Here is a 16,531-nt window from a genome sequence, read left to right as displayed (position 1 = left end):
TAGCATTGCTGCTGACAATACCTCTATGATATGATGCTTTTCCTATGTGAACTGAAAGTTTCACTGCAGAATCAACGATGCATCACACAGAAGCTTGTGATGAATTGTACTTTAATGCATCGTATGGTATTTCTATTTCCATAGCCTGCAATAAAAATCTTGCTGATCATGTCGCTCAGCAAATTTTTACACTGATTTTTATTTTCTTGTTAAATAAAAGAATACAATTATCAATGGGACAGTTACTGGGAAGCCTAATGAATCTGGCAAAAGCTCCCTTGAACAAAAAACAAAGGTCAGAAGACGATAGAATACAACAGTAAAACAAAACAAAACATCACACAATTCAACCCACAAGTTCCTCGAAGGGATGCTTGTAAAACAAAAATGTTCAGATTCAATTCGATGACTGGGAGCACAACAAAAAAAGTGACAAAACTAAAAACAGCTTTGAAAAAAGAAATATAAAGTGCAGGACACATTCAAATGCAGAGAGCTCCCTTCTGCATACAAATATACAGTAAAAGTCTCTTTGTGGAGAGCGCAGCCCTTTTTTCCTCCCCTTCACACTGGTGCTTTTTAATCACCTACTCAGGTGTAGATGGCAGAATTGAGAACTGTAACTGCACACAACTGACAACAGTGTGCACAGCGCACTTGTTTAAGGAAACTGGTGGTTGTAACTCTTTTTAGGGTGCTGGGTAAAAGATGGCAAGCTGGTTAAAAAAATATAAGTTAGTTTTACACAAGCACGTCACTGACCCAGAAAGAAATAAATATACAAAGCCCATACAGACCTTGTTAACCTTTTATGAAGTAAAATATGAAGAATTTGGCATGATTTTGTACTTTATCACCTGTACTCAAGGTTGAGCTATATCACCTGTGCGTAGGTTTAAATTTGATGCTTTGATTACCTAAACAGCTGATGAAATAAATTCCACGGGAGCATAATTCAGCTGATCAATACGAACCACCTACTGTATGTAGCAAGTGCAGTGCCCTCTTTACACCTTACCTCACCATGCCTCTTTCACCCAGATAATACCTGGATTTAGATAATTAACCGTCACTTAAAACTAAAAATGTCTCAAATATCCTCATAAAATGGGGCTGATCCTGCGCCTCTCACTGTGTGTATTTATGTGCATCAAATCTGAGTGCTCTGTCATGCAATAGAGGCTGAGTTACTATATTGTCTCAAACATAATCTTGCAGTCACTTTCCAAAAAGCATGCACTGTTAGTCTTTAGTTTGTTATTGTCTCATGTCAAGCAGCTTAAATAAATGAGCGACTAATTATTTTTCTGCAAAGCTGAATTATTTTTATAACAGAACAAGACAATAAGACCCAAGAGAATACACTGTATATTGTTATCTTCTGTTGGTCATTTTGTATTAATTGGAAACTCATGATTTTGTATTTTGATTCACTACAGGTTTGATGTCCTGAGTGAATGTATACATGTACACTATCTAGATAAAATCTGAATTCCAAAGATGCATGGTAATGGCAAATGTAAAGGAGGTTACACACTTTAATTGCTTCTTAAGCCTCCCCAGACAACACTAAGAGTAGTTTTCAGAGGACCTTAAACATTATTAACTCTCTTGTCCTGCCGTTCATGATATGCATGAACTTCATGACCTTCATGCTGCTAATTAGCAGTGTTCAAATGAAATGATGTAAGGCCACATTGATATTAACTATCATTTTGCATTTGTAAAAGCAGTGCTTTAATATAACCCCCTCCATTTTATTTAACATTAGAACTCTAGCTTCACTTTGAGCATCGAGGCTAGCTGCTTTTCATGGCCCAGACAGAGGACAACAAGGAATTGCAACAATCAGGTAATGAGAAAATAATGTATAACAATAGTCAATGTAAATGTTAAACATTTGTACCAATAGATGTCATCTGTTCATGTTAGACAAGTGAGTCAGTGAACTGACTGGCCACCCACACACTGCATTATTAATCCTCTCCTGTTAATCAGCCTGAGAGACCTGTGAGACTGTGTGCAACTCCCCACATGCAGATTAGTTGTGGGCCTGAACGTTGCAAGGATGAATCTGATTCACTCAACAGGCGCTTTCAATTGAACCTTCAACTGGCCTGTACGTTCAGTCTGGCATGTCAAGGTGAAGCTTGGAGAAAACACTTTTGCTTTCTGTATATGTTTACTGATTCAGCCATTTAAATGGCTTTTAGCAGATTAGCATAAAGCCAGCAAGTTCAGCTGTAGTGATCCAATTTAAAAATAAAAAAGGAAACACATTTTAAAGGATCTGAGGCCCAGTCTTTACCAAATGTTATGGTAATGTTACATCAGGAAGTTTAAAATTTTACTTCAAAACCTAGTTTGAAATACTGGACATATACTATTTTCAGCATTGCATTTGAGAGCGAAGCCATTCATGGGTCAGTCATGCTTCTCTCAAACTTAATAGGATTTATTTTAAGCACCTGTAACAACAGGTCCACTAACCTAACCTCTTCTCCAGACGCTGGATTTAACTGGTTAAGTTTTCTTTGTGTTGTCTTAACTTGTTTCTCTGTTCCAGGAGAAATAAGAAAAACCAGCTTGAAAGAAAATAATGAGAGATCTATAAAACCAGTATTATGGCACAAGACGTGCATTTAGCTGGCAAGAGCCACTGCAGGAACCAACTCGCCCAAGGTTAACCACACTGATATACTAACGGCAACAATGGGAAATGTCTGTCCTCAGTAAAACATAATTTCCTACCCGTTCTCCACTGAGAAATGCAGCGTTAATGACTGATCATGTCTCAGTTTATTCCTGCTCTACACTGCTGCTTATTAGCCTGGTCTGCTGTCAAAAGAGGGCTTAAAATTTAGGTTGTTCCTAAATGGGGAGATGATGGAGATGGAAGAAAAGCAGGGGCTGATCCCACAATCCCTAGGAGGTCTCCATCATGCGTATGTCCTCTGTTTCTGTAGTATCATCCTTTGTCCACCTCCCTGTGCTTGTCCACAGTCCGGCTTCTAAACAACGCTTCACAGGATACTCTGCCACCTGGTGGAGGAAGACAAAGACAGGAGTGTCGAATGACAGCCAAAAACCAATAACAGGTGAGGATTTCCATGTAAATATCAAAATCTAAAATAGGTAAAAATAAACAGAGCTAGAGAGACAGATGCTGGGAGATTAACCTACTACTGCCCGGTTAGAGGATTATAATGGTTATATAACTGCACTCTCAGCCTCTAACATTTCAAATCTGAGCTGACACTGAAAGTCTGATCTTGGATTCACACCATGAACTAAAACAAATCTTGGAGGGCACAAACTTGTGTTTCTTATTATAAAAGAACAGCTTCTCATGTACACATTCTCATCTGGTCACTCCTCACAGGCTGACAGTGAGTCTTCAAGCTAAGGGGGAGGAGAGATGCTACGAGAGAAAAACAGCACAACTCCAAAAGAAAGACCAGGACCAGCTTCACTTTCAACAGGCATGGTTGCATTCCTCTGTGGGAGAAGGGGGGGAAGTTTTTTTTTTTCTTTTCTCAGAGTAGATGTTTGGCAACTAGTCAAGCTGTGGGGCCGACAGAAGGGAGAAGGCCTCATTCTCTCTCACTTACAAAAGGCTCTGAAACTACAAAGATCAAGTTTAATAGAAAAACCTGTAATATGCTATTTGGCAACTTTCACACTAAACTTTATCTGAATATTGAAATACTTGCCTAAAATAAAAATATGTCTGTAATTAGCTTATGATGTCATATAAAGAAAAGGCTTTTAATTTGTATGAGACACTCGTCACATGTGACCTCCTTCCTTTAAAAAAAAGGTTGGTAGAGCTCCACCCATGTAACTAGGAAACATAATGATGTGAAATAATGATCTGAGTGGGAATTATCTGAGATACCTGAGCTGCTGACAGCTTCAGTACACATTTTGACTTGATTTACTTTTCTAGGGATGTAATCCAAGTTAGAGACATCAACTTTTTTGGGCAAAAAATATCCACAGTTCAGCTGTTTCAGTGGAATATGTGATACCTAACAAATTACATCAATTGTCTTTTCCCTTTTGCCCTACTGGTAAGTTATCACGTTTGAGCTTGAGAGATCACACTACCAGCAGGCATATTTGTCTGAGTCAGCTAAAACTGAAAATGAGGATGTTGTATCAGATTTCCCTGATGACCGCACTCCCCCCACCAGGCAGGGACAGCCCTGTGCAGAAAGGATCGACACAGCTATGTAGGTAGCAGAAGTTAGGGTTTCAAATGAAGGAAGACAACAAATAGGCTGTCTGCAAATACAAAAATTGATTTCACTGATAACATCAGCAATGTGATGAACCTCGCCTGGTTTGTAGGTAATGTCAACTTTTGGCAGTTGCTGTGGCCATAAGAGCTATCTTGTGCAGTTTTACTCCTTGCTGAATCCTTCCCTGGTGCATCGTAGCGCTGTCACCATTCATGAAAAACAGTGGAGACACATGTGTCTTGAAAGTGAGAATGAGCAAGTAAATGCTTGTGTCAAAATCCAGGATCCAACCAAAGATGACATTTACCAGTTCTATATCAGAACTAATATACACTAGCTCAGTAGTACCAACAAAGCTGTGTGTGGTAACTGAAGTAGCCTATGTCTCAGCAACAATGGGAAAAAGACAGGAACACTTACTGGAGGTAAAGAGTCCAGGGATTCTTTGGGGTCGAGTCTGCAGTTTGTGCCAGTGTTGTGTTGTTCAGCATTGTTGGGTGTATCACCTCTACACTTGACTGCATATTCTTTAACTCTGTGTTTGAAGGCCTCTAGCTCTGTATGGAAGACTTCTAAGTAGACATCTTGTCCTTCCTATAGAGCATTAAAGACATCAATATTAGGAAAACATAGCACAAGATGGCTTGAAGCAAAACAACATCCATCTGAAAGGATATGAATGAAATTTAGATTAGGCATGCTACCTATCCTCCATTACAAAAGCAGCTAAATGTATGCGTAAAGCAGTTTTTTTTTTTTTTTTTTTTTTTACAATTATCTGGCTTTGCAGCCTTGACAAGTGCTTAATGATGGAACTTTTAACCCTGGAAAGCTATGTAAATGAAGTCCCTACATCCAACAGCATGAAAGCCCAAAGTAGGTAGCTACACAAGTAGACACAGTGCATAATGTACTGATAAGATATGTGCATCTTACTTTGGCTTTGTGAAAGAACTGTCTGAAGCAGCCTCTAGGATCCTTCTGAGAGTTCAACGCCATCTCCAGGATGAACTGCATGACTACAGCTTGGTGCGCCACCTGCTCCATCAGTGCTTCTTTCTGCAGGACACATAACAAGAGTCTGTGAACCTTGCATCTTATATTCAAACTCTTTAGCTCACAAACTGTAAAAGCAGTTTTTTTTTTCCAACGCCCAAGTTTTTAAGCCATATTTGAAATGACTTGTGTGAATTTGAGACTTCTAACACCTTCTGTGTGTCATGGCATTAGTTTAAAATTAGTTTCAAAGTGAACATGTGAAAATTATAACCCACACATGGGATTAACAAAACAGGCATGGCCATTCCTTTATTTAGAAGTATAACATCCTCACCGCTAAACAGATCGACCACCTGAACATTGAAGACATACTTCGATAACCAGAGTACACAAAACTGCACTGAAGGACTGAAGGGAAATTCTTCATCTTCATCATTAACTTTATTAGTAACACCAGTGCTGTACCTACAATGAAAAGTCAAAATCTCAGTTTTGATTGCAGAAAGTGCAATCAATATGGCCAGTGTAATTTATTCTAAAACTATTACAGTATTACATTTTCAGTGTCAGTGCACATGCTCAGACATGTGGCTGTGTTAACACTGTTTTTCTAGTCTGACGAGCTGAGAGGAACAAATTCTCAACTTGTCACTTGTCATCTGACTGAGACTACACAGACAATACTGGTTAGCACGATGAATTATTGTAGGCTTTGGTCTCTTGGTGGTATTGTTAGCCTATCAGTACATTACCCCTTCTTGCTGTAGTCTCATGCACCACAGAATTAAGTAATTGGCCGTTTCCTCAGAGATGAGCTGAGGCATGCCTGCAAGGAATCGCTGACTGTCGTCCCATCTCCTCAGCATACCTGACAAATGGAAACAAAGCTTATTAGTTTGTTTTACGAAGACTTAAAAAAGAACCATATGGTCCTGTTTGTATGCTCTGCATGTGAAGCAACTGTTGGAAAATGAACAACTTTTATATGCAAATGTAATAATAGTGTTAAAATGCTTTCTTGTCTCCTGTGTATCTTTAGAAAACAGCTAGTAGTAAATAATTCAAGACCTTTGCTACTGCTAGCGAGAATATTTGATGATCATATATACAGTATGCCAGAAATATGTACAGCACAACAAGATAGCTGCCTGTAATACTAAAGTTAGGGCAAACACAGCACAACAAAATGAAAGTTTTGTTTTGTTAGGTGCTTTAGTTGTTCTAATTATGGACAAAAGGTAAAAAGGGTTTTACAACTATGTAAGCTTACACGAAATTTGTAATTCTTCCACCCAGTTGGTTGCTATTGCCTGATTTCTAATGATAACATTTTAAACTAAGCAGAAATTTCTTCCATGCTAAAACTGTTTTAAGATTTTACCTACCTTCCAGTACAGACATATCATGCCTCTATGGAATTAAAATTAGCTTGTAGACATGAGACAGGCTATTCATCCCAATGAACCTGAATGACTCACTTTCAGCTTTTGTAAAAGCTCGATAATTGGTAACTAACACCAACTGATATTCAAACCATTTAATTGACAAGGACAATGACTTTGCTGAAAAACAGTGGGTGACATACCTTCTTCTACCACAGTGAAGTGTAATGTGTTGAGATGAAACTGTTGAGATGAATGTTTTAGTGTGTCACTTACCAAAATGCCTGATCTCTTTCTCATACTTTTGGAGAAATGTATTGCACTTATCTTGATCCATTTCAGCAGGTTGATTTTGGAAATTAATGATACTCTATAAGAGCAAGAAGAGATTAACTGAGTGTTTACAATATCTCTACATGAGCAGCAAAAATGTTACAAAAATGTTTCAAGACAAGAGCAAAATTTAACTACTCTCTTACAATCTTCTAATGATGACAGGAGTTCTGTTACCTTATCAAAAACGTCCCAACTTCCGACAGCTCCGAGCACAGGACTGCGGCTGGGTTCCTGACCTCCCAGCATGCTTTCCTTGCGACGCCACTCCTCCTCAGTGTGCGTGAGTTCTGTGGGGCAGGCCAGTGTCCGAGCACGTTCCTGCTCCAGGGACTCTGAGCTGTGGACCCCAAGAGAACATAGCTGGTCCTGCGCCTCAGCCAGTCTCCAGCTGGAGACGATAGAGGCCTTCACACAGCGCTGCTGGCTCTGGCACAGTGATGCCATTGCACAATCACAAAGTTGTGATGATGGTGACTGGTGTGAGGTAAATGGAAAGAAAACGAGATTGGGATATGAGAGAAAAGGAACAAACTGTCAGTGACACACGTCAAATTACCAGTCCAAGTAGAATAGAGAAAAATGTGCTGAATAAAAAAAAAAGTTTAAGATTTGTATACAAAAGTGCAAATTTGCAAATACATACAAAAACTGACCCTGTGTTTGTGCAGGTTTCTAGGTGAGTTTGTCTAAACACAGTCCATCCAGGCTAAGTTTTGACGAAATGTGTAAAGGCCCTGAAGTCATAACATCCTCCTCCAAAGGAGAGAGGGATTACGCTGGCTAGCTACTGTTATCACAAGCGATCTTAACTTTAAATGTTTATCTTCATTCTTCGCAAACATCTTTTTCCATAGAATGATTGGCTGTCCTGGGAGTGAACAGCTGACAGCTACAAACTGCGGCTGAATCACAAACTAAATGTAGGCCCATTTGGCTTTTAAGCTTTCATGGCCACAATCATACTGCATTTGGATCAGGGTGGGGCATGAGGGCTAAAAATAAACAAATGCTTGTTTCCATCTTGTCTTCATGGCTACCCAAATGCCTTTTCTAGTCCCCAACAGCCATCACACACAGCTGTCAGTATCTGAGAATATGTAGGACCTGGGGGAATGGGAAAGTGAGCTGCTGCTGCCTCATGTCCTGTTGTGACCTCTGATCTCACCAGCCAACCAACACATCGGTGATCTCTTTCCGACACTGATTTTTGCAGTGTCGGAAAGAGAGTGTCACAACATGGCGACATTGCAAGTGATCTGTTTACCTTGTAGCCATGTGTTAGAGTGGAATATATGTATCTCTGGGTTTGCGACAGGTTAGCATGAACTATAGCATGCAGCCTGGACACTGATGTTTTTGTAGATGCCCCCGCGAAGCTAACTGATAAGACATTGACACTACTGTAAAAGTTGAAAAATGCGACACTACTGAAACACAGTAGCCCATACGTTGCTAACTATCACGCCATGTAACATGACAACTTCAATGATCTAGGCTGAGCTAGCTAGCATGCTTTTAATAATGTAAACCCACATCTGTGATGCCAAGTAAGGAACACGTCTAACACTAACAACTCGACCACTAGTATGAGCTAATTACCTGCTGGTGATGATAAACACCACTGTAGCCCCTGGCTGCTGAAGCCGGGTCAGTGCTGGATTCTTCACCGGGGTAAACTGGAGTCCCGTTGCCCCGCCACTCCATCACTGCTAAGCAACTAGCCGTTAGCTCTGCTGTGGGACCCGCTAGCTAATGCTAGCTGTGTTTGCAGAATCAGAAACAGAGTTGCTTTCAGTGATCAGCTGTCTGCCAGACTTATATATGAAAGGTCAGCGGAACCGACTGGGGAATAAGATGCATCGCAGGGCGGCGGGGGTTAAAGGGTTAGGGGGAACTCCTGTAAATAACAACGTTAGCTCCAACAACAACATCCACACTGGTAGCTCTGTCCGGTTGCGTATTTTTAAGAAGTGACACACAGAGCACGTGGTAAACAACTTTGATCACGTGACAGGGTCTCGAGTTTTTCTACTGAGTTTTACTAATTTCTATGATTAATTAATTTCTAATTTCAATACGTTGACTTTTGTAAGGGACTGGTCATAGTCAAACTATGTGTAAGAGACAGGGTCTGATTCAAAAATATGGAAAAACGATTAAAATATTGGAGAATGAATTTAAATGGCTCGCTATTATAATATTATGTTATGTCTATATTATGTTATTGTTATATTATGTTGTCTGCTGTGAAGATTTGAACTTTTATAAGTTTAGTTTGAATATTCCTCATTGCAGTCAGATTATTTAAAATAATAATATTCATTATTTAAAAAAATAAATATTTTTCATGTAAGTAAAGCATGTTTTTTTTAAATCATGGTATATTATGGTTATACATGGTAATGGTTACACATACAGAAAATATTTTGATATATATTTAAAGACGTGTCTCTCAAAAGCAAAAGGAGTCACTATGTCATGGAAGCTCATGGAAGTATTAAATAGTAAAACCAGTAGGGGGCGGTCGTGTACTTTGAACTTGCATAACCCTCTCTGAAAAACAAACAGCAGATCAAGAATTACATTGGGTGATTTTGCCCTACTTATAGAATTACAGGCAGCTTTATCGGCAATGTGTGTCGTATACCGCTCACGATAAACTCAATCAAACTCCACTGCCTGGTAGCTAGAGCTATGCCATGGTTCAGGTATTATGATCTGTAAATTATGGTGATTTGTGTATGAGGGCAAGCGCTGCCTGAGAGGTTAAACAGAGGGCAAATTTGGCCGTTGGCAGATAGGTCTACTCAATCACACAAACTAACCTGGAGTAACTAGCTAGACACTAGTGCACCTGAGAATAGTGGAAGAAAGTAGCGTACGGTGAGTCTTTTTGTATCGATAATATATCGTTACAGTAGTGAAATTAAACATTAGTCGCTTGTTGACACACTAAATAATAAAGTCGACTGTGTATTGGAGAGCAACATGACAACCTAGCATTGAGGTCTGTGAGCTAGCTTAAAATGAGTTACGATAGCTATTGTTAGCAAGTATGCTGGCAACACGACAACTGTTGTGTCGTTTCGTCGGCTCTTACAGCAGAAAGACTGAAGCAGCTACGACATTAATACACCCTCAGGTGTCGTGAGAATGCGCTTTACCTGACGGGGCCAGACAAGCTAAAGTTTGCTAACATGAAGCACTGAGGAAGTAGGGTGTCTTTTTTTTACCACTAGGTGGGGATAGAAGACAAAAAGACTGCAGGTGCCGTATCTCTTTTCTCTTTCTCCTCCATTCCCTGGAGAAGTGCAGTAGTTGCCCGGACAGTGCTGACTGCCAAAGCCCGCCTATAGAGCCTACAGACATTCAGACAGGGAGAAACAACCAGACTTCAGGCCTAAAAAAACATCCTCAGCCTGAAATTTAGTCTCATTGCCAGCTGGCATCTTGCCCTTTCTCAGGCTGCTGTTCCCACAGGTTTCTGTGTGCGTGTGTATATATATGAAGGAATGATGTTATCAGCAAAACTGGTTCATAATCATTAGGTGCTGAACATTTTCCTCGATGTTGTTTTAATCTGCTGTAGCTATACTTGATATTTTCTTACTTTTGATTTGATTTTTAATTTAAGCTTGGTTTTGGTACAGTGACATAATTCAGAAGACAACAAAATTGCTGCCCAACATAACTCAGAACAAATATAGGGTGTCTTGACCTGTTAGCTTAGTGTAATGGCTTTAGTGTATTACTGTATGTAGTACATATTAACATGTTTTAATGAAACATGTTTTTTATTTTAAATGATAATAATAATAATTATAGTAGTTTATTTGTATATCACTTTTCATCAGCACTTAAATAACACATCATCGTAAACTGAATGTCTTTGGGGTATGGACTATTGGCCAAACAAAACACGACTTTTTAAGATGACAGCTGGGCTCTGAGGAGTTGCAATAGGCATCTATTTCACTATTTTTTGATAGTTGATAAATTGGAGAAAAATAATAAAGATAATTGGTAGTAGCAGCTCCACATATTTAAAGTAAATAAGAAAAGTATCTCTACTTTTCGGTCGTGACAGTAATACACTTGAGTGATTGTGGTGGAGACCTCCTGTTTACAGCACTGTGTTATTCTGTGTGCCTTCTCCTACAGAGTGACAGCAAAAGACCATCCTGTGGACAGAAATGAACCGTACTGCTCCAGAGGCAACGGGTCTGTGTCACAGTTTTTCTACACACACCTCCGTTTGTATAGACAAAGTATATATGAGGGTTAATTCAAATGTAATGGTGGGTATACAGACTCGAAGGTGTAGTTGAATAATATCTGCAGTGAAATGTACATTAACTCTAGTGTAACATAGCTTTTATACAGTGGTTGTTAGGCATGTGTGTTCACATACATTTTATCTAAATTATTCTAACATCTGGAGAAAAGCAGTTGAGCAGAAAACAAAATACCTTAACTCTGAATATCACAGGAGTTAACATTAAGTAAAACAACAAGTTTGATAGAGTCATTGCCAGCAGATAGTTGTGCTGAAACTGCTACCTGACTATGCTAAATCATCCTTCCTTTGGACTGTTTACATCTTCATTTCATAAATTTGATTTGTTATGAAAATAATCTCAGGTCTTTTGATAGAATAAATGTTAAATACATTTTATAGATAACTCTGTCACCTATGTATAGTTACTAACTCACTCATCTGATTTGTAGAGATTTGCAGATTTATTTACATGTTTGTGAACACAAGGACCTCAAGGGGTTAATAATGATATCAGCATCATCATCCTTTTTTTCGCTGAAGAGCCTGTAGGTATGTGTCAGTCCACACTGGCACAGAAACCAAGCTGTAGTGGGTCAGTTCTGGAGAGGTAATTAACATGCAAACACTGCTTTAATAAGAATCAAATTCTGCAAGTGCTGGTACTCTCCTCATTTTCAAGATTCTGTAATGGCACCTGTTGAAAGCATTTTCTGGCACCTACAACAAAATACAAAAGAAGAGAAGCACTTGTAGAGGAATGTTGTGGCATCCTTCCAGTGGAGTTGAGCCACTTGCACAACCTCTGCCAAGTCACACTGAAGCTGTTCTGGTGGCTGTAGTGACACCAAATGCCCCATTTAGACACTTGATCTTTGTGTTTCCTTTGTTTTGGCAGCTGCCTGGCAACAGGCTGTCAGACCTGCCTCTCTGTCTAATTTTACTGAAATTGAAGTGTGACTTTTATTATTTTTTAAAGAGTGGGAGACAAGGATGGTGTCAGATTACTTTAAAATCCACTTAGGGAAGATGTAGTATTTTCTCATATTTCAAATTCTCTTGTGTCAAAAAATAAAAAGAACCTCTCACCTTCCCAGAGGTGAATGAGTGCATGTACTGTATGTGTGTCCATGTAATTGTATGCAGTGATGGGGTTATTATGTTGTAATGAATGGGGAGTCTCCAGTTCTGTCATTCACCCACCATCCAAGACTATAAAGAAACTACTTGCTCCACATTCCTCTCCTCTCTGCTACTTCTCTGTCCTCTCCTCATACAAACAGTGAGGGTGAAGTGAAGTGGGTTGTGCTGTTTGTGTTTGTGTGAGTCCCTGTGCACGTACGCATGTTCGTCAGTGGGATGAATGGGCTGGAGTGGGATTTATAACAGCAGAGAACCAGAGAGAACAGCAAATGAAACTTTGCCATTCACATTTCAGTGAGCTATAGAAGTCTTTTTGCACATTAGTCCATTTACTACAAATCCAGTCTACGCTGTTATTGACCATTTTTCATAACATGCTGTAATGTTCCTGTCAGAGGTGTAGCATCATGATGAGATACTGAAGAGAAACTTGTGACTGTCATTAATGTAAAGTATACATGATTAGTACTAAATGGGCCAGAACGTGAGATTATTTTTTTCTTTGCTGTGCTGTGCTGTTTTAAAATGAGAAACAAAGACCAGAGAAACTTGCAGGGAAGGAAGGAAAACTCAGAAACAAATGTTAAATAATGAACATGAAAGTGAGACAAAATTAGAGGTAATCCTATAAGAGTGGAAGTGTAGTAAATGGGACTTAAGGTGACTTTGCTGAGAAAATTGGTGCAGTGGTGAGAAATAGAGAGGGTACACATGGGAGATAAATATAAGAAAATATTCTCAGGCAGGTAAAGTATATGTTTAAGAGGCAATATGAAGAAGATAAAAAAGTGTCAAGCCCGTAGAGAGATGGTAAAGAAAGAGGCCAACGTAGAGAGAGGGAGAGGCCTTTTGGTCTGCTTTCCCAGGCTATGCATCAGGAAGACTGTATTTTTTACACCATGACCACCGCATAGCCCTTTCCTGGGGAAATCCGAGACAAAATCGAGAGAGGCTGCTGCAGGGAGGGAGAGGAGAACAGGAAAACTAGCCCTGGGAAGGAGGGAGGGAGGTAGGGGGGCAGGTACAGCGGAGCCCACACAGCATGAGCGACAGAGAAAGAAGCTGAAGCTTTTGGGAAGGCTCAGTGGAACACATGCACAGGCAGATAGACACAAAACGTGAAACACACATGCACATCTCTTGTTTCCAGCCCCTTTTACCCACTGTAGCCTTCCAAAAAATTTGCCCTGGGAGTCTTCTCTTGAGTATTTTGGCTGTAGATTCAGATGGAATGCAGAGCTAATGCCGGGTTCCTCTACTATCCAACCAGCCTCAGCTGTTAATCCGATGTTACGGCTGCTCTGTTGTGCCTGTTAAAGAAATAATATTTGACATTATGGCTACTCAGTTATGCCTGTTTTTAACAAACAATATTTCCAGTACATCACATTAACATGACCAGATCTTAAGAGCAAGGGCAAATCAACGTGGCTTTCAGAAATGTTATTATGACCTGTACCAAACTTATACTTACACAGCAAGGTAAAAGCTATTACAACCAGGAAACAGTGTTTGGAGGAATTGATAAACAATATTAATTGTGCTAATGAGACAAAGTAAATGTCATTGTAGGCTTGAGTGGAAATGTAAATTGTAGAAAAATTAAGTTGCTTCTAATTATAGGACCCATTTAGTACATAGCCTAAAAATTTTTTAATGAATCACAGTTCCCTAGCTCTAGAGGTTTTACATCTTGCATACAGTATGTTTGATTTTCAAACTTTCTTCTTTCAAAATTCTTTAGTTTTTGAGTCTTCAGGATCTTAAAATACTAGAGGCCAATAGGTTTTATTCCTTGACAGGTTGACAGAGGTGAAAGGTCAGAGTGAAACCCCACCTCATCTATGCGCGTGTGTGTGTGTGTGTGTGTGTGTGTGTGTGTGTGTGTGTGTGCGTGCGTGTGCGTGTGCGTGTGCGTGTGCGTGTGCGTGTGCGTGTGTGTGTGTGTGATCCCCCAGGTCTCGACCCTGCCGTGCTGAGAGACCAACTCTTTGAGCCATGGAACCGGAAAGATCTGCAGACGGTGAGAGTCACTTTCACAGCATGTGTCAGTTTCATACATGCAATATTGAGTGTGTGTGTTTACAAAGGTAGAGAGATGGAGTCTTTGTGTCTCTTACAAGACACACTTGCACAGTAAGGAACGAGAGAGAGAGAGAGTCGCCTGGTTATGGACATGTTTAAATGAAGCTCTCCAGTGTGTGACTGCGTGTGTGTGTTAATGAGGAAACCAGAGTGTCTGTCAGTAGGAAGGAAGGAATTTGCGTTGCACTGAATGAACTTGAGATCTGTGTGAGGAGGATATTGAGTGGATGACATCTGTTTTGCAAATTAAGACGCAGCCCAAGGCATTCTCACACAGATATTATTTTCTCATGTAGGAAGTTTCTAATGCCAGAGTTTTCATTCTTAATCTGAGACCCTAAATGTGTCACAAGCGCGTGTGTCTGCCGTGCCCAGAGAGGGAAGTTAGCCATTTCTCTTTGCATGCTAATTGTCTTATGGCTCACCCACAGATGATGATTTAGAAAAAAAGTGGAACATATAATATCTACAGCTGGGTCTTCCTTGAATAACCTGCTCTAACATTACTATTTACACTGAAAAACAAATGTTTTTTGTAAATTTCAAAAGGGGTCACTCTAACTCGCTCTCAGTGTTTCAAACTACATATGTGTTTTGGCTCCAAATGTAGAGAGATTTCTTGAGATTGCGTTTAACACGATCAATAGTCTGCATAGATTGTTGTATTTTTCAGTAAATACTGTGTGGCTGTAATATGAATGATGCACATACAGTAGGGTTCAGATTTGAATGGAACTACCTTCTGAAAACCAAGATTAAAAAGACAGAGCTGTAATGTTTTATACAATCAGCTTTTCTTCTCTAAAAGTCTTACCACTCTGTCTCTCTCTCTATATACCCACACAGCTACATTTGCTAGCCCTCCAGGGATTTTCAAAGCTGTCTGAGCCTCTGGAGGCCTTACTGACAATCCTGGAGAGCTGTCCAGGCAAACAGAAGAGTCGGAGCCACACCCTCGGCTATCACATCCTTATGGAATTCCAGACATGGATGAAGGACCATTCTGAGGTAGCTGAGATTCATCAAAGTAATGTACTACAGAGTCACAGTTCCAGCAGTTTTAGACACTTCTGGGCAGTTCTGCACTTCTACTGTTTAGTGCACATGCGGATGTGCACCATTTCTAGGCAAAAAAGTATTTATTTTCACCTGTGCAACCTGCAGAGGGTTACAGGTTACAGAAAAGATACCTCTTACAGGTATCTCTTCTTGATAAGTAGCTTGAAGAGCATGTTAAATTTTTATGTGTGTTGAAATAATAATTACTTTCATATGTAAAATTTATTACACTGCCACGTTTGTAAACCTGCTGAAGATATGCATTGTACATGTATGCTGTATATCCGGATATTTAAACCATAAAGTTGTGTTGACTGTAGCCATTAATGTGACTTCACTGAATTCAGACTTGAGCCAACATCCTGCCACCTTCATGGCCACACATCTATTACCACTATTACCACAACACCATGATTCGTTCCAGTGGTTACAGTGTTGTCTCATGAGTGACTTTGTTTGTATCAGCAACAATTATTGCTTTATGTTCCAGGCTTTTCTCTTATGCTGTCCTTCATGTTTTCCGTCTCTATATAAAGCAAGATACTTTTTTTTTTTTAGATAATATTTGTAAATTTTTTGGTTCCTCATTGTTTTTGTCCTTCCACCAGGTGACCCTGAGTTCACTCTCAGAGCGGCAAGCACTGGAGCTCCAGCGTCGTGCCCTGAGTTTACTAACAGATACCCAGCCTAGCTTTGTAGAGAGCCTCATTTACATCTACCACCTTAGCTCCCTGGACCCAGCAATACTCCGACTGCACATTGTGAAGTTGCAGGCCCTCAACTGCTACAAAGAGGTGATTTTTTTGGATAATTTTTTTTAATGGCAGAAAGATTTCAGATGAAAATGTAAAAAGTAAAATTAATACTGATACACAAGATTTATTTTCTATAGCAATGCTGAATTTCTCTCTGTTTCTCACAGGCAGCGGTGCTCTGCATCAAGTTTAAGTTACAGAAGGAACTGAATATGGAGGAGGTGAGATGAATATTTTCAGCTGATACTTTAG

The 16,531-nt window shown here is 39.7% G+C and overlaps 2 protein-coding genes across 2 annotated transcripts in view; one reads left to right on the top strand and one right to left on the bottom strand.

Annotated features, from left to right (window-relative positions):
* Positions 1-94: 94 nt before the first annotated feature.
* Positions 95-8,954, bottom strand: cdc37l1 (cell division cycle 37 like 1). The gene is made up of 7 exons (XM_022768675.1): positions 8,561-8,954; positions 7,136-7,435; positions 6,902-6,995; positions 5,996-6,111; positions 5,181-5,303; positions 4,665-4,838; positions 95-3,042 (listed from the first exon to the last, which is right to left on the bottom strand). The coding sequence occupies exons 1-7, from the start codon at positions 8,663-8,665 to the stop codon at positions 2,926-2,928; spliced, it is 1,029 nt and encodes a 342-aa protein (XP_022624396.1). The 5' UTR covers positions 8,666-8,954; the 3' UTR covers positions 95-2,925.
* Positions 8,955-9,767: 813 nt separating this feature from the next.
* exd3 (exonuclease 3'-5' domain containing 3) overlaps positions 9,768-16,531 on the top strand; it is a 39,905-nt gene continuing 33,141 nt past the window's right edge. Inside the window, exons 1-6 of the mRNA XM_022768679.1 lie at positions 9,768-9,844; positions 11,123-11,182; positions 14,339-14,403; positions 15,312-15,473; positions 16,133-16,318; positions 16,447-16,500. Coding sequence (XP_022624400.1) covers positions 11,155-11,182; positions 14,339-14,403; positions 15,312-15,473; positions 16,133-16,318; positions 16,447-16,500 — 495 coding nt within the window. The 5' untranslated portion in view covers positions 9,768-9,844; positions 11,123-11,154. The remainder of the gene's footprint in view (positions 9,845-11,122; positions 11,183-14,338; positions 14,404-15,311; positions 15,474-16,132; positions 16,319-16,446; positions 16,501-16,531) is intronic.

The sequence above is a fragment of the Seriola dumerili genome, unplaced genomic scaffold (genome assembly GCF_002260705.1).
Source record: "Seriola dumerili isolate Sdu_G_001 unplaced genomic scaffold, Sdu_1.0 BDQW01001815.1, whole genome shotgun sequence".
In the NCBI taxonomy this organism is placed as follows: domain Eukaryota; kingdom Metazoa; phylum Chordata; class Actinopteri; order Carangiformes; family Carangidae; genus Seriola; species Seriola dumerili.
This window is presented reverse-complemented; position numbering and strand designations above follow the sequence as displayed.